General features: G+C 45.5%; 2 protein-coding genes across 2 annotated transcripts in view; both read right to left on the bottom strand.

The window, feature by feature from the left end:
* Window positions 1-18,338, bottom strand: part of Agbl4 (AGBL carboxypeptidase 4) — a 1,177,749-nt gene that overhangs the window by 207,039 nt on the left and 952,372 nt on the right. The window lies entirely within an intron of this gene.
* Window positions 1-18,338, bottom strand: part of Bend5 (BEN domain containing 5) — a 46,229-nt gene that overhangs the window by 20,155 nt on the left and 7,736 nt on the right. Inside the window, exons 2-3 of the mRNA XM_051171889.1 lie at window positions 10,774-10,907; window positions 8,345-8,732 (exon numbers count right to left, since the gene is read on the bottom strand). Of these exons, the coding sequence (XP_051027846.1) occupies window positions 8,345-8,732; window positions 10,774-10,907 (522 nt within the window). The remainder of the gene's footprint in view (window positions 1-8,344; window positions 8,733-10,773; window positions 10,908-18,338) is intronic.

Below are 18,338 nucleotides of genomic sequence, written 5' to 3'. Positions count from 1 at the left end.
TCTCTTAGACCATCTCTGAGGAACTCTGCAGTCACGAGAGAGTGTATGGGAGAGAGAGGGTCGCCAGAACTCATTTCAACCACTGGGAAATTCTCTCAGTGGTCAGGTAAGTATACTTTTCCATCTGTTGCTCTTTTACCTACTCATGTCCAACTGTGCGGTCCACGTTGCATCAACATGGCAAGAGACAGCTGAGGTAGCGTGAGTTTGTCCTGCCAGAGCAGCACTGAAGACGTCGGACAAGCACTTAGTGTCTATGAAATGGCCTTTGGCTCTGGAACTGGATGAGTTGGAGGGGGTGAGAGTTTGAGGTGGGCACCAGTGGCGTGGAGAGTAGGGGGGCTTGTGGTGCCCACAGGCTCATAAGGAGATGCCAAGTGCAACAGTGAGATGAGGACAGAAGGTCTAGGGAGGCCAAAGTTATTATGTAACTGTACTTCCTCAACTAATTTTCCTTTCCAGAGATGTCACAGGCTTTTCTTTCAGTTCTCTGGCCAGGGCAGCCTCTTTTACAACTCTTAAAACTTTGTTCAGACTTTCCTCTTGCATGGGGTACTGTTCATTTCCTCTTCAGCCAGAGAATTAAAAATAAATTCCTTAATCGGAGGCCTTCGAAATTACCTACCGCATCCACACATTAGTAGTGTAAAAAGGTCTCTCCTCTATCCTCCCCTAATACCAAACGCCCAAGGGCAAAGCAAACACTGCATTCTAATTATTTGCTGTTTTTAAGAAAGTGTTTAAGACAAAGAGTCTTACCCATTTAGTTTCTCATGCCCAACAAAGTGCCTGGAAGAAAGACATATCCAACAAATGCTTCCTGCATGAAGCCTTTTCCCTATGGTCCCAGCTATCAATGACAGGAGGGGTGTGACAGGAGGGCACAGCCTCCTGTGTCTAGAGGCATGCTAAAGGCCAGTGGCTCTCACCCTTCTCAGTGCTACAGCCCTTTAACACCGTTCCTCATGTTGTGATGGCCCCCAACCACGCAATCGTTTTGTTGCTCTTTCGTAAGTGTAATTTCTGCTACTGATATGAATCTTACTGTAAATGTGTGATATGCAGGATATATTAAGGAGGTTGTGACATACAGCAGGTTGAGTACCGATGCTATAGGCAGCCAAGTGATCTCTTGTAAGAGAGCTGCAGAAGGCTTCACATCCTGTAGGCAGAGTGGACTTGGTGAGCTCTGGGTCTCTGTGAGAATGTTCTCTAAACTCAGAGAGGTCTTTATGACAGCCACAGAGCGTGGGCAGCCTTTGGGCCCCAGTGAATCCTGGCGGTCAGAATTATTCCTTCCATCCATGCTAGCTGAATTGCAGCCTGCCATGGCTTCACGACAGTGATATATTTAGATTCCACATGGCACAGCCATGCTCTTTCCTCTGGGTTTCAGTTTTCCACTCTATTAAGATGAGAATGAAAGGATGAATTATCTTTTTCCTAAAAATAATAATTTCCATGGAAACTATGGGAATTTCTGGTTAGAATCTTGAGGCGATAAAACCTGGTAAAGCAGACACTATGAAAAGATGAAGCAGGAAGGAAACCTTTACAAGTGTGTGAGTCTTAAAAGCTCCAAAACCCACAGGCAGGCAGAGGAGGGGACACTGGCAGAGGGGCACAGGGCTGAGCTACTAATCAGACAGCCTGACACGCGGAAAAGTAAGAGAGGCCTCATTACAAAAGCTGGTTCTTCCAGGCAAGCTACCTAATCTCTCGGAGTCCATCTATGGCTGAGGTGGTTTTACGTATAAAGTTTCTAGTGTCTGCCCCAAGGCACATCAGGAGGGGCACCTTTGCCATTTGTGTGTCCTGACCGTCACAGCCAGCAGCAAACAAACCTGTCACAGGGTGACACTGAAGGCAAAGCCCAGAGATGTCTAGATGGTCTAGCTGCCTCACAGCTATCAAAGGAACAGGAAGAACCATTTGTCAGCCCCATCCCCTTGATCCATGGGAAAATGGGTTCTGGGGAAAAAGATAAGGAGCATCCCGAATTATTTATCCACCTTGAAATCACATTTATTTTTAAATAATCTGGTGTCAACTGTGATTTTGATAAGTCAACAAAGGAAAAAAAAATTAAAACAGGCCTTCAAAATAAAAGATGGCCACTATCATTCAGATAAATAAGCCCAGTCACACTACTAGATCTCTTTCTGACATCCAATTGGGCAGCACCAGGTACACAGTCTGGTACCACCCCAACCTTGGGAACAACTGTGAGCCCCCAGGGCTTTCCTTTTACAATATTACTACTACCAGCTTCTTCAGCCTTCTTTCAAAATCCAATTATTTTTAGTGATCCAGAGGACTGAGGATTTAAAGATAAAGCAAAGGGCCCAAGGAGGAAAATTCTAAGCAATGAGGAGGCATAATTATATCTGATGATGTCTGTGATCTCTGCAACAGATGATGGAATAAACTGATGAGGGCTAGTCAACAGAGAACCAAAGATAAGATAGAGTTCTACTCAGGAAAACTGAGAGGACAGAATTATAAAACTACAGACCGCGAATGACCGGACAATGTGATCTAAAGTTTAGACTAGGAAGTAGGAGGTCTGCAGGAGGCACTAGGGGTAACCAAAGATTAAGACGTTCCCTATAATATCTGTGTTCTGTTGTGCAAAGAACAGCTGAGAGGTACTAAGCACTGTAAACACGCTGTCTTGGGTCATCCTTGAATGACCCTATATGTCACTGTAGAAATTATAGAACAATCTCGTATGTGTCTGGTAGACATCCTTACTGTAGCCCATCTATTTATCATTTTAACCATAATGGTTGGGGTGATCACTGATTGTTTTGTAGATGAGGAAGTAACTTGTTCAAAGCAATTGGCGATTATGAGAGAAGCAGGACTCAAAGCCCTGGAATTTCTGACCCCAGGGCCCAAGCAGACTTTAAATCACTAAGTGGGTTCTCTGCCTGAATGTGGCAGGCTCAAAGATTCCCATATCCCAGAGAAGAAATGTGCCTCAAGTCACACAGGTGAGGAATTATGACAAGTGAGATTCAAGCCCAAGTAACATCTCTTGCCCATGGCCAGGCTGCCTCCAGTACAGGGGAAGTCAGCAGGAAGCATCCGGCTGACATTAGCTGTCTTTTCCAAGGCACCATCAGAGACCTCAGCGTATAGAAGCCAGCTCACACCACAAAGGATTTTAAAGATCAAAGCTGGTATTTTAACAGACCTTGGACGGAACACAAGGCATAAACTGAGAGGGTTACAGCGGTGCAGTGTTAGCAATCTGGCTCTAAAGAGCCAAGACAGATACGCAGGCCAGCCGCCTCGGCTCTCTTCTTCAAACATTTCAGCCTGCTTATGATCTAGCCAACAGGGACATTATCTCTTCTTTTCACATGCTCTTCTTTCAAATGGAGATAATAATCCTCACCTGGCCTTACAATAAGGCTATTGGAATAGTCCAGTGACATAAAAATGTCAAGGTGCTTTGAAGCCTGTAAAGTGCCAAGCACATGTAAATTACTGTTATTATTCTTATTATCTCTCCCTCCTCTGGTCAGAATCCATCACCTGTGCCTACATTCCTTGACAAAATATATACACAAAATCTGAAATCATTATCCGCCTCCCTCCTGCAATTACAGTGCCACCCTGATTCTACCTAGTGTCAGGTTGTATCCATGGCTGTGGCCCCAGACACAATTGTGAGAATTCTCAAGGTGAGGACATGTCTATTCTTCGTCACATTCCTTGGAGTGCTTTACAGAAGTACCCAAATGTATGTTATGTGCCTCACACCAAAACGAAAGATGCTAAACTTTGTTGTTGTTGTTTTCCCTGTCTATTAAGAACAGGGACTTGGCCTGGTAAGATGGCTCAGCTGGTAAAGACACACACACACACACACACACACACACACACACAAACAAATTGAAATGTAATTAAAAAGTCTAAGCACAGGGACTAGCTGAGGAGAAACGGTGAAATAGCCCTCTGCTCCACTCCCAACACAGGTGCTCCTTGCCCACCGCACCCCAAAGGCTCGACTTCACCCTGTCTCCTTTGCCTTCATCGTGACTGCCATCTCTCAGTTTGAAAACACTAACCCACTGGCTTCCAGATGTTCTTTATGAAGGTCTCAATCATCTCTGGGTTTCTATCATCTATCCTTGTCCTGGCAGAAAGAACAATCTCAACGAACATTTGCTGAAGAAAAGAGAATAAATGAATGGGGAATCCTACAGAGCAGTGTGTGTGCTGTAGGCAGAAACGCCTTTATACTTTTAGAACTCTCAGCATTGATTCTTCGGGGGAGGGGGTGGGGAGGAGAGGGACGAAAAGGGAGACTGCCATTTACTGAACACTGACCGTGTTGGACATAGAGCCAGACTCTAGCAGTGCCTCCTCATTAACCTTGGCATAGTTATGCCTTGTCAGAAAGGACTGTTGGCCAGGCTAAGATCACAGACAACAAACGGATAGTCCTTTATGAAGGATGGTGGAGTCACGCTCATGTTAGTGACAAAGAAGCTAGACTCTTAAAGACGGTCAGGTGTGTAAAGGTCCCGAGAGAAGCACACTGGACCAGTGTGGTCTTGCTTCTTCACTAGCAAGAGGAGGACAAGCTGCTACCTCCTGTCAGTTCTTACGGAGCCCCAGGATGCCACACTGCAGAGAATCCTTCCCATCAGACACACCTCCCATTTCCAGATAATGAACGGAAGAATGAGTGAGCAGATATGCAATGCAGAAGTGAAGAAGCACCCAGCCAAGCCTCTGAGGCCACTCCTGCCATCCTGCTGCCTCCGGTGCTCTTCAGCCTGTGCCCCACCTCCATGAGCTACCCCAGTCAAACTCCTGGCTGCCAAGGGATCTGATCCCCATGCCTAGAGTTGTCAGGAACCATGAGTCTCAAGAGCCCAGGCTACTGCTTTCCAGTCTCCCTCATGTACTCACATCCTACCTCGAAGAGTCAGCAGTGTTCCCCCATGCAGGGACAAATCTTCTTAAAACTGAGACCTGCTGACCTATTGGCCAACCTGGCTCTGAACTACCTGTCAAGGTATAAATACTTCAGCACCCAATGTGGACAAGGACCCTTGAGCTGGGACCTCAGGGGAGGAGGACAGGTGGGGCCTTCAAGAGCATGGAAGAAGCCAGGCCCCACACTAACCCAGGCCTTGGAGGGCACATGGAACTGGGGCCTGGCAAGCATCTCTCCCTTTCTGGTTATTCTTCTCTGTCCTGGTGTTTACAGAATAACTGTTCTCCCAGAGCTGGGGGAGGGGGAAGAGTGCTCAAAATGTGGCTCCCCGGCTTCGAAGCTCGTTACTCTTCATTTTAATTACACGTTTACATATTTACCTCCAACCTTACCCTCTGCCTCACATCCCAGTGTTTTTGTTTTCTTTGTATCTGCCCAAGTTGGTAGGCTTGGAAAGTATTCAGTGGTATTATTGAGTAATTGAATGAAGAAATAAATAGGCATCTATAGTTCATTTTATCGTCTACTGTCAAACATAATGAGAAACAGAGAAGTTGGTTAACCTGCCCAAAGTCCCAGAGCCAAATACTGATTAGAAGAGCCAGCTTTAAACTCCAAAAGAGACCCTGTCTTAGTTTCTTTTCTAAATGGTGTAGAAAAGGAGTGACTAACAGTACATGAGCCTCAAGAGTGTGCCATGCACTATACGGCATCTCCCAGAGCTGTAAGGGAGCTGGCATCAGTCCCATTTTAAAGAGTGGAATATTGAGGCTCAGAGAGCCGCTGGTTGACTAGGCTGCACCTCATTCTTCCTACCCGATTACTTTTGCCTGCACAAAAACTCACTTTCAAGCCTACTAATGTTTTCCTGCAGGCGCCTTTCCTTTATAAATCTTCCAAAAATTGGTGTCTTGTTTCTGTTGTCCCATAGCCCTCTGTGCCTCTGAGCTCCTCAAGGGCAGAAGTCAAAGTATACATGCATACATGTATGTGTGTACTCATGTGGATGTGTTCATTTGTGTTGTACGTATGTCTGTGTATGTGCATATGTGTCTGTGTGTGCACATGTATATGTTTGCATATGTGTGTGTTCCAAATGTATGAGACTGTTACTCACCACTAGGCACAATGCTTAATACTGGAGGAGACCAGTAAGTATTGGTGGGGGGAACCAGGAAAGGAGGAAAGAAGAAAGGGAGAAAAAGACAAACAAATAAACAAAAATTTCAAAGACAGAGTTAGAAGGTAGGGAAGTTGGAATCTGAATCCAGGCCTGTATAAAATACACAACCTTATAGAGGCAGAGACCCTTTGATTATTAATGACTGTGTGAATTTATTTTAGCATCAATTATCACATGTTAATGAATGGAGCATAAATGTTCCTCGATGGAGGAAGGTGTGTGTGATTTCCAGGAAGTCTGCTGCCCTGAGAGTACAGAGCTATGTATGTGGCAATGGTGGAAGCTCTGCCCATATTTGTGCATGTAGCCCATCACACTGTGGTAGCAACGGTGACACACTGGAAAGAGATGGCCCTGGCCATCATGATGACGTTTAAGTCCTGCAGGATGAGAAAGCCTGGCAAGGTCAAGATACCAACTATAGTCAGGGTTAGATTTGACTGCCAAGTGTTTTAAGATGAAAAGAGGCACCTGTCTACCCATGACGCAGTTTCTTACTGACCAAGGTCAGGGTGGTTTCTGGAGTTTCAACTCAGTTCAGGACTGTGCAAAACAGGTAATTTCCCCCAGGAGCTGAGACAAAGGTGCGGAGAGATTCTGCTGCTAGCTAGTGTGCTTCTCTACTGTTCTTAAGAAGTTCACAAAAGGCACAATCAAAGCAGAAGCCCTTCATCTGAAGATTTGGAAGCACTGAAAACTCAGTTCTGTCCCCAGTGTCCACCTACATGGCAGCACCAACACTGCCTTCTTAAATGCTCACGTGCATATGGCTTCTCACTGAGACTGTATTGTAGCAAACGCCTTGTGGATCACACCTAACTTTCAGTGGCACAGTGAACCTCTCCAACTAAGATTTGGGAGCAAGCCAAAGTGAAAGCAGAGCAGGGGAGTGGGACAGTTCGGGCTATTAGCGATGGCGTGAGCTGGAGGTTTGTCTCTGGTAATCCCTACCCTGCTTGCTCCTCTGTGTCAAGGCCAGAAAGGGGGCCCTGGCTGACCGACTGAGACGGCACCGTGAAGACACACTTGAGAAGCAAAAGGCGCCAGCACACACGGAAAGGGGGCACTGGGAAAGCATGCAAATTGCAGAATACACTCTGCATATCAAAGAGTATCTAAAAATGGAGACCTTCCTTTTTCAGTGACATATTTGGTTTAAATTCTGGGGACAGAACCCATGTTTCTAACCTATTTTACTCCCCCTTTTGAGCAAAGTGCCCTGATGTAGAGGTCATGTGACCACGTGCCCGAATGACCTGATCAGTGCTCACTGGCTTCACCTTCCACACGGCTAGAGTCTTACAGTCTGTAAGGATTTCCTGTCCTTTCCAGTCTCTTATAATCCATTCGTCACAGCCTCGACCATTTCAGATGAGAAAGCCTAAAGGCCAGAGTATGAGCAAACTTCCTAGGAGCAAACCAAAGGACATTTGTATATCTTAATTCTAATCCTGGCATACCTCCGACGCACAAAAGCTTTCCTGTTTGTTCTGCTGAACTCTGGGCTCTGCACACACTGCACAAGCTCCACGGCTGAGCCACACCCCCCCTCCCCCCAGTCTTCAAAAGCATTTTAATGCTTCTTATTCTTAGCCAAACAAGCCTGGACTACCCAAGATGGTAGTTTTCAGCATCCTTAACATCTGCCCTCCACATCTGTAGCAGCCTTCTTAATGCGCCCTAGGTGTTTCCTATACTCATGAGTGCTGCCTTGACCTCCTCAGGAAACCACCTTTCAAGAGTCAGGCACTTCCTCAAGTCTCTTCCAAGTACCCCTGCTCTCCAGTCATGTTAGCAGGATCCCTCCTTTGTCACTTTCTGGCTCACAGTAACAGTATGTGTTTCAGGTCACATCCAGTTTTCTTCACTGTCCTGAGGTCTCTTTGGAGGGCTACTCTAAATCCCCACGCTACCTCTTGCTGAATGGGCAGTAGCAAGCATTCTGTCCACTCTTGTTCTTTGAGTGAGCCACGCTCCCCAACGTCCTTACCGCAGTGAGGCCAGTGCTGCATCCCTGGCCTCCTACCACATTCACAGAGAGGAGAGTGACTCCTTCTTGTGGTAACTGCTGAGCCAAGTCTCTGTCCTTCCCTAACCTCAAGGGCACTTGGCCTGCAGCTCCCCTTTATCCTGCCGGAAGGGGAGCTGCAGGGAGGTGCCCTCCCCACTGTGAGGAGTGGCAAGTGGCCTGCCTGGGCACTCACCGCTGCCAAGCCGCAGGAGTAACACATCCTGGAGTCTCCTGTTGAGGTCCCGGAGTTCCTTCATTTCAGACACCAGCGCTCCGTACTCCTTCAACTTCTTGGCCTGCTGTACGAGCTGCCTCCGAGTCCGCTCCAGCTCCTGCTGGAGGTGGCGCATCTCCTCTTGCTGCTGCTGGTAGTTTCGCAGCAGCTCCTCATACAGAGCCCGGGGCACGACGGCATCCTCCAGACTGTCCATGTCCTCTGTGCCCGGCGGTGAGGCCTCCACAAAGACCTCTTCCGGACAAGTGCCGTGGCCCAGGCTCAGGCCGTTCTGTTTCTCTAGCCGGGCCACCACTGCCTCGATGCTCTTGTGAGCCGCTTCGCTAGGCTTCCGCCCCTCCGGTCTCTGTGTAGGACAACGAGAATCAGTTCAGGCAAGGGCAGCTGGGACTTTCTTGGACTGCGGCTCAATATTTCCCCAGACAATCCTAGAATCACAGAACCACAGAACGTCAGTGCTTGGAGAAACCTGTTATAGACATAGTCAAAGCCCTTCACTTTGCAAATGGGCAAACAGAGGACCAGGGTGCTCTTGCCAAAAGTCACACAAACAGGTGGTGGCAGAGAAAGGACATTCATTGGCTGTCACGCTAACACTTTTCCATCCAGCGCTCGGCCTCTTGGATGCACACATCAGGACCACTCTTCTAAATTTTTCAGCCCTTCCTAGGCCCCACGGTGTCTGGGAAGTCACTTGTTTATGGGATGCCCAGTGTGGATTTTCAGAAAATCCAGAGACAATCTGGCCTGCCCAAGCCACTCCTGAGGAATCCCCCTCGAAAAATACATATGCATGGAATTCTATCTTGTAACCTTCTTAAGACTGTTTCAGTTTGGATGGCTGTCAAAACCCAAACCCACTGTAATCTCGGGCAGTACATATGTCTTGTTTTCTCTGGTTCTCGACTGCCTACTCACTCAGGACTGGCAGTTGGCAGGAGCCTGACAAATGTTTATTCAACTGAAAACTTCAAAGAATGCTAGCATTGGGATGCTTTCGGGTTTTCTTCATGTTGCAGGTAAGCAAAGGGAGGCCTAGAGAGGGAAGAGCCACCTCTAGGGTGGCCTGGGGAGTTACATGCCGCAGAGAAGCAGAATCTCAGCCCAACTACAAGCAGAGTTTCTGCTCTCATATCTGCCAGCCTCTCCCTCAACAGGACAGCAGAGCAGGGAAGGTTCATTCAGGAGACAATCACCCACAACTATCCAGGGGCCGGGGCTTGGAGGCGTGCGGCAATTTCACTCAAGTGCACAGAGCTCCTACTGAGGGCAGCAGAGCTGCATAAGGAGCTGAGTCTTCACCTAGGTTTGAAGACTTATGAGCCACCCCCTCCCCCCGAGGTGCCATAGGGGGTACAGACAACTGGAGTACACGGGATTCTGCACACCTTAACCATGTTAGGCCAAGCCTGCCTCAACTGTCCAGTTTCAGGAAATTAAAGGTAATAAAATTGAGGTAAACTCATGACAAAAGATTGAGTGACATCGCAATGTCCTGGTAATTTTATCTGCTGAGATAAAAAAATTGACGAATGGATCTGCTAAAATTGCAATGATCATCTTAAACAACTGTTCGTATCACTATACTGTAAGAACCCTGGGTACAGGGACCACATGAGGCTATGCTTCATGACTCCGGGGGCCAGCACTGGGCCAGAGGATGGATGCCATACAGTGGACTGACTGCATCCTTTGGACTACATCCTGGGGATGTTCCTGACCTTGTGTCCCAGATGAGATCACAAAGCAGAAGTTACCTTTCTTCTCCTCCCTCATCCTCTCTCTGGAACACTCCCAGACACAGGGTAAGGGCATAGAGTGCTAGACTGCTGAACAAGATTTCCAGCAGGGGTTGTGTTTGTTTGTTTTCAAACAGGGGGAGACCAGCTGGAGCACATAGCAAGGAAATGTGACCTCACAAAAAAAGTTTTCATTCAACCCAGGATCCCACAAATGCACACTGTGAATTTTACTGATATCTTTGCTAGTGAGTCCACTCTCAGCAATTTGGGATAACACGAGAGTGACTAACTTCAAAGTGCTGCCCAAGACCGGCAGGGGCTCAATGTCCATGTGATTCAGCCATGACCTCTCCAGAGCTGTGTGTCAGGAAAAAGCACATTGCTCTAAGGCCCCAGCAGCCAGGACACCGTACACACTGCCACAGGACTGTGACTGCTGCTGCAGTCTAAACGAGGACTCTCTGAAAAGTAAGCTCTAGGGGAAATGTTCAGCTCGCTCCACCCCCAACATAAACCAAACGAAGCCTATGGCCTATGACACCAGGAGACGTTTATAAGGGGAAGGAGGCCAAACTGGAATTCCTTAGCTCTGAGAAATATGAAATCACTCCCATGAACGTCCAAGAAAAGCAAAGATTTTGTTACCTTGATGTGTCTAAGCTGTAAATCTTCTTCCCCATACTCTTTAACCTCCCCATCATCTTCTACGTGACTGAGAGAAAGTTTGGGGATTTTTATTTTCTTCTGCATCACACTGTTCTCAAGGTCAGATTTGTCTTCTAAAATGCATATCAAGAGAACAAGGTTGATTATGCGGAAGTTCAAAACTTTAAATTCTAGAAAATAAATGAGGCCAAACCAGCTAAAAAGGAAAAGCAAATAAATCCAAAGTCTGTTCTACCCTGCACAGAGAGCTCCTAAGCTTAGCATACACCATCAGCAATGTATGGTGATGAACATAGCAGTAAAACAGCACCAGGTCAATGACACAGAAGTTTCTGTATATCCATCTAGAAGGTTGCTTTTCATGGAATTCTAGAACCTTGGCACTGACACAACCCCTGGGCTGTGATCTGGTGTGGGTGTTTTAGTGAGAATGGCTGCCATAGGCTTATATGTGGATACTTGGTCTCCAGTTGGTAGAACTGTTTGGGAAGGATTAGGAGGTGTGGCTTGCTGGAGGAGGTGTACAGCTGTGGGTGGGATTGTGGTTTCAAAAACTCATGACATTCCAAGTTAGCGTCTCTCTGCCTGCAGAAAGGATGTGAGCTCTCAGTCTCTAAGTTGCCTTGGTCATGGTATTTTGTCACAGCAATAAAAAAAAAAAAAAAAAAACTAACTAAGATACCAGGTCTAATCTAAACTGACATGCGAATCTCTCAATACTCAAGCCATAAACCAAGTATCTCCTCAAGAAAGCTTGGTTTCTGTGGCTTGGTAATAAAAAGGCAGGAGAAGAATGTCAGCTCTTCTTGAAGTAAAGCTTAAGCTGTCAGGACATAGAACTTCCCAGCCCCACAGACAGTCTGTGGAAAGGAAGGCATGTTAACTCCACTATAGTGCAAATGGACGCCAGTGATACGCTGGTCCAACTCTCGCTTCCCAAATGAGAGAGCTCAAATCCAGGGCATGGCAGAGGCTTGTCCACAGTGTGAGTCTGAGAAAGAGCCAGCAGTGGGAAATGCCTCTGGTGTCTTGCCTTGTGCTTCTGTGTGCTTATAACATGTACTGAAGATTGCCACACAAATACAAACATGTTGTTTATCTTCATTTTCTCATTGTTCAACCTAATGTCACAGAATCTCAGAGTTTTATTTCTGTGCATGATTCAAAATGGACTTTTTTCTCATTGTAGAAGCCAGAAGTCAAACAGGAAGGCTCTTGATGTAGAAATTGGATCCCACTCCAAGAATGGCCCTTAGTAGTAAAATAGTTTGTTTTCTGTAATGGAATTGAGATTCTGGGAATTCCTGCTGCTTATGCTACCTAAGGGTTCCCACTTGGTACCTTAAAGGCATTTTCTAGTATGCTGCCCATGTGGCATGTGGTCAGGAGAGGGTGCTATGCAATCACCAGGAGAGAGAGAGAGAGAGAGAGAGAGAGAGAGAGGGAGGGGGAGGGAGGGAGGGAGGGAGGGAGGGAGGGAGAGAGAGAGAGAGAGAGAGAGAGAGAGAGAGAGAGAGAGAGAGAGAGAGAGAATATGAGAATATGTACATATGTGCAAATATTAAAGGAGCCCTCATGTCTCTCCCAGGCCAGGCTTCTCTCCTCACAACTTGTTAGTAAAACTGAGAAGGATGCTTCTAAACCAGTAACTATTCCAGAATATACTCAAATGCAGGCCCAGATGGTCAAAGATGGGACTCAGATATCAAAGAGTTCTGAGTGAGAAAGCTCTAGTTCCTCCATGACAGGGGGAAGAGGTAAAAAAAGTCCCAGGCTAGCTGAGCTCAGGCCTCGGTGACACAGCATGGGAGAAAGAACAAGGGTCCAGAGTACTCCTCAAACTGCGCCTGGAACACTGAGCACTCTGTGAGCGGGATATTATGCTTCCTGTTACTGGTGTGCCTGAATCATTTTATTTCCATAAGTGGAAGGTGGATAAATGTTAAATTTTTTTAAAAAGAGAAAGAAATGACAGGCAGAGTATGAAGTACAAAGGAAAAGCCCAAGAAAAAGACATGGTCTTAGTTACCAACACCCTGCTGGAGAAAAGACCCTTCCTGCTGGGGCAGGACTCATCCATGGTTCTGTTCTTACAGGAATGACCTGTTCTTGTTCTCTTTGTATCTATAAAACCCATCCTGCGAGTTAGGCATGGACAGCAGAGAGGACCTGGGTATTTCTAAAGAACAATACCTTCCTTCCTACAAACCAACACTGACTCTTTCTAAGTGAAAAAGCCTGCTGAAATGTAACACCTCAAGAGAGTGCTTCAAATGAAATTATCTTGGCATGGGGTATTTGTGCACACAGACACAAAGGGGAGTGGGGAGGAAGAAAGGGAAGGAAAAAGACAGAGAGAGGGGTAGAGAAGAGATGGGAGGGAGGCAGAGTAGCAGAAAGACCAAGACAGTCGGACAGACATACACACGAAGGGAATGAACAAGACAGAAGTGACAGAGAGGGCCTGTGATCAGATGGCAAGGTATTAAAGGACTTCTTCCTGATCCAGTCTTCAGTGTGACAAATTTAAGGATAAAGTGTAAGGTGCCGCCAAATAGAAACAAACAGCTATGCTTTGTCTTCTGGAGCTGAAACAGCAGGTGAGACTGACACTGGTGTTGAGTTGGTGCAAAGGAGGTAACCATTCAGGCTTGCAAATCTGGGTGCTGTATGAGAAATGGTCCTTAGATCACTTCATCCAACCCTTTCAAAGTGTAGTGAGGGAAATTAAGTTACTTCGGGAAAGGCTATGCATCCATGAGGCAAGGAAGCAGACCCAAGGGCAAAGGAAGGGCAAAAAAGATGGGCTCTATACCTTGGAGAGTTCAGTATTATATAAAGTCACAAAAATTATAGCATGATCCAATGAGAGAACCCCCATTGTTTAATTCAGGCCCAGAATTTTTCTTCCCATGCATCAGCTAATATCTTCTGAGAATTATACTCTGAAAAACTGAGTCTGGGTCCTTGAGACAAATGCATGAATGCTCAGATGGGGACACAAGGTAAAGGCTCACGAGAAGATAATTCAAGATCTCTAGCCCAGCTTGAATATAGGATTTTATAAGCAAGAGAGATCTTTCTGCCTATAACAAGTATGGATTATGTTGCTTTTCTTATCTGGGCCAATTTCTTCATCTGTAAATTGAAGTAAATAGTTCCTACTCACAGTGCCATGACGTGAAGACAATCAATTCTGTATGTTAAGTGTGAATACTTTGGTGCACAGAAAGTGTGACCACTTAAGGAGAGAGGAACATGAATCTCAGTTACAGCCAGACCACTCAGACTGCACCGATCTTGTCTGATCCAGAAAGATAAGCTAGGTCAGGCCTGGTTGGTACTTGGATGGAAGAATAGAAGAGTATAACAGAAAAGATGGAGTAAGATGTTTCTGCAGGGATTCCTAAAAGGTGATTCAGTTGCAGGCAAGAAAAAGATGGGGAGGGAAAATAAAGCAATTCAACCCAGAGAATAAGTGGCCTAGGACGGCAAGTTAAGAAGAGTTAGGTTAAGTTTGCAATTGTGGAAAGTATTAGAAGTCATATGACCTGGATGACAAACTCAGTTCTATAGTGTGGGACGTCAGGTGAGCCCCTGTCTCATTACTAGTCACTTTGTTGTGGTGGTGGTAGTGGCAATGAGGCTGTAACCTTTACCACCGGTGCAGTCCAACTCAGCTTGATAAGCGCACCTTGAGAACAACAGAATCATGGGCTAGTTGTGGCCTGAAGCTGGCTTGCGTAGTGTGCTCTTCACTTGATGAGAAATGATGACTGGTGGCCCTCTCCCTAGACACACCCAGCAACATGCTCTTCCGTGCCTTCCATCTTCCTTGAATCTTTCACAAACTTTTTTCAGCCCGCACTCATCTCTTCCTTCTTCTCTGAGGTCTCATTCAACATTGTCCATGCTGTATTTACTACGCTCTATTATCTTACTATGCTTTAATTGCCTACTTAGAGGCTGTCCTGCCACCCAAGTAACCCCATATCATAGAACTAGACACACAATAGAGACTCATCAAGCAAGAATGCTTAATAAAATAATTAACAACAACAACAACAACAACAAGTAACCAGATTATGCTAAGTAAGCCCATGAATGCTCAGTATCATCAGTCATGGGCAATTGTGATTTAAAATTTTGATATTGTATTTTACACTGAGGATATCTAGAAGCAGAGAAAAAGGAGGCACCAATAAGTATTAGGGGTAATACAGAGAAAACTGGTGGGAATGTAAAAGGAGACAGCTCAAACAGTTAAACACAGAATTACCATATGGCCCAGCCACTTCATTTCTAGATGTGTACTTAAGAAAATGACAGTATATCTACCTAGAAACTTGTACATCAGTGTTCATAGAAACAATACTTATAATAGCCCAAAAGCTAAAACAACACAAATGTCAATCACCTTGTGGATGGATGGCATATAGTATGTCCATCAATAGAATACTCTTGAACCATAAAAAGAAATGGCACACTAGTTGATGGTACCATATGGATGAATCTGAAACATTGCACTAAGCTAAAGAACTCAGACGCAAAAGCCATGTATTTTTATAATTCGGTTACTACTGTGAGTCATTCAGAAAAGGAAAATCCAGAAACAATAAATAAATTGGTGGTTGCCAAAGGCAGGGAGAACTGGTTAATAGGACTGATAATTATTTGAGGGGTAGGGAGAGTATAAAAATGGTCTGGGACTATAGAGATGATGGTGACAGAATGTATCAAGAAACAGTGAATTTCACACTCCTTAAAAATAGACTCTGTGGTCAAAAGCAGTGATTGGTCTTCTAGAGGACCTGGGCTGGGTTCCCAGCACCCACTTGATTACTCGTAACTGTGTGTAACTCCAGTTTAAAGGGAGCCGAGGCCCTCTTCTGGCCTCTGCAGGCTTCTGCATGCACATTGTGCATATACACGTAGGCAAAACTTACATACACATAAAAGAAAAATAAATAGATCTTCTCAACAATAATTAAGATGCTGAATTTTGTGTTGACTTAAAAAAATAAAACACCTCAATTTAAAAAATATGCTACTGGGCATGGTGGTACACACTTGTAATCCCAGCACTTTGGGGGGTGAAGCAGGAAGATCTTGAGTTCACTGCCAGGCTGAGTTGTGACAGACAGTTTTAGACTTGCTTGAATTCCACAATGGCACTCGAAAACACAGAAGCAATGTGGGATGTCTACTACACGTAACACAGACAACGCTTCACAACACCTCTGCAAATAAGCATCACTCATTACTTATTCTGCTTTTCAAAAAGGAAAAAAGAAACCCGAATCTTGGACATATAACCGTCCCTTCCAACCTCACCTAGCAGAACTGGCGCAGAGCCAGGATTTGATGCAGATCGTCTATCCCACAAGCTAAGTTGCATCACCACCAGTACAAGCACAGAACACACAGCAGCCATGGTGACTCACCGGCGAACGGCTGAATGAACGTAGGAATGATGGTACAGATAAGGATATCCCTACGCCCTGGCCTGAAGCTGAGAGCAGGAAACCTCATTACTCCTGCTTTCCTGGCAGTCTGTCTTTAGGAGTCTGCAGAAAGCAGCAGTCATTGCCAGGGACAAGATAAAGAGGTGACAGCCAGGTCATGGGCCTTGACTATGCTCTTTGAAAAGTGGGCTGGGCAGTTCGCAAAGCTCTGAAGTGACAGGAGTTCACCAAAGGGACAGAAGCACCTAGTAATTTAATCACATACACACACTTCGAGCTGGATCCTAGTTGTCTCAAATACTGGCCTAGGGGATCTTGACCTTCCTCTGAGAGCCAGTCCGCACCTGGCTCTGTCCTGTTTTTCTTTAGTTTCCTCTGTCATCCACGCTCCCTGGATGAGGGTTGTGTAGACCTGAAGCCTATGTTCATCCTTTTCTCTAGGCAGTGAACATATACTGAGCCCATTTGAACTGCACTGCTCTTTGGGTTAGAGGCACTTAGAAGGCCAGCGTGGGCCAAGAATCACAAGGAGAATGCAAAGCCTGACTTCCCAGGACATGCTGGTTCACAGACGGTCTCCAAGCCTTCTTCACCCTACTTCTGGGTTCAAGTAGATGTACGTCATCCATATCTAACCCAGATATGACTCAACACAGTGTCAGCACAAAAAAGTAGAAGGCACGGTTGGAAGAGTGAAGTTGGCTAGCTAATAAAAAACAGTCCAAGCCTTGACAAAGTCACACGGTCCTGGGCCAGATTTCTGACTGCCATAAACTATGTGAGGGAACTTGGGCATGCTCCTTAACTTGCTCAAGCCCCCAAAATAAATAAATAAATAAATAAATGAATAAATAAATAAAATAAAAATAAAGAAAGAAAGAAAAGGGGGAAAAAAAAAGACAGAAAGGAATGTTTTGTAAGGTGATGCCATGTGTAACATACCTGGCAAGGTGAATGTCCTTGTCACAGATGTTCAATAAATAACAGCTGATAGGCTACCCTTGTGTCTGGCTTCTGGTCTCACGGAAAAGACAGCCACTACAAGTGTCTGACACAGACTGAGACATGATGAAAGAGATGGTTTAGGAAGATTTATGTGGCAGTGTCAAGCAAAATGGATGGGGTATGAGGATGAGGCCCAACACAGGGCGACAAGAAGCCATAACTCTTGACTGGTCACATTAATGAAGGTGAATGGTGGTGTGGATCATCTCAGACAGCAAATATTTCATGTGGTGTTTTAATGTGACTTTGGAATATGATGCTGGCTTTGATTTCCAGGAAACCACAGAAGAAACTATCAGTTGAGTGGGAAGGATGGAGACGGAGACCTGCCCAGTCACCGTGCCTCTCCAATTGTTCTGGCCTTAGAAGCAAGCTAGTGCATACAAAAGTCTCTATCCTTGAAAGAGATACCTTTTGCCATCTTAATTTTGTTATTCTGGTCTCTGGGGTAAGGAATATGAGTACTAGCCTGAGCAGTTCCTACTCTGTCCTGTCTTCTATGACGTTAGCAACTGATGTTACACTTTCAACAAGTCCCAAACAAATATCTACTGTGTGCCAATTTCAGTGCCAGATCATTTACAACACTACATCTAACCCCACAGTTAGTGAGGTAGCTTTCCTAAGACATAAACGACAGCGAGGATTTCAATCCAGTCTGTTTGACTCTTGGGCCCTGTTCCTGTCACCTAATTGTACCTACTGAAACAGGAGAAAAATTAGCTTTCTCAACTGAACTGAAAGAGACATATACACTAGTGAGTATATTGATACAACTTCCAAAGTACTTGCTTTTCTCCTCAGGCTTGGCCTACACTTTAGAAGACTTCTCTGGTGAGTTCTGAGCTTGAGTTACATGCTATATAAATCCCTGTAAAGGCCTCCTAACTCACTCACACTCTCTCTCTCTCTCTCTCTCTCTCTCTCTCTCTCTCTCTCTCTCTCTCTCAGAAATCTCTCTGTAGTTTAAAAATATGTTCTTTAAATTTGTACCAAAATTTGTTATTTGTGGTTAACATGGGGAGAAATGGAGGCACAGTATAAAGCAAATAGTGTTTCTGAAGTAACAGACAG

Source organism: Acomys russatus, chromosome 29 (genome assembly GCF_903995435.1).
Source record: "Acomys russatus chromosome 29, mAcoRus1.1, whole genome shotgun sequence".
NCBI classification, from domain to species: Eukaryota; Metazoa; Chordata; class Mammalia; order Rodentia; family Muridae; genus Acomys; species Acomys russatus.
This window is presented reverse-complemented; position numbering and strand designations above follow the sequence as displayed.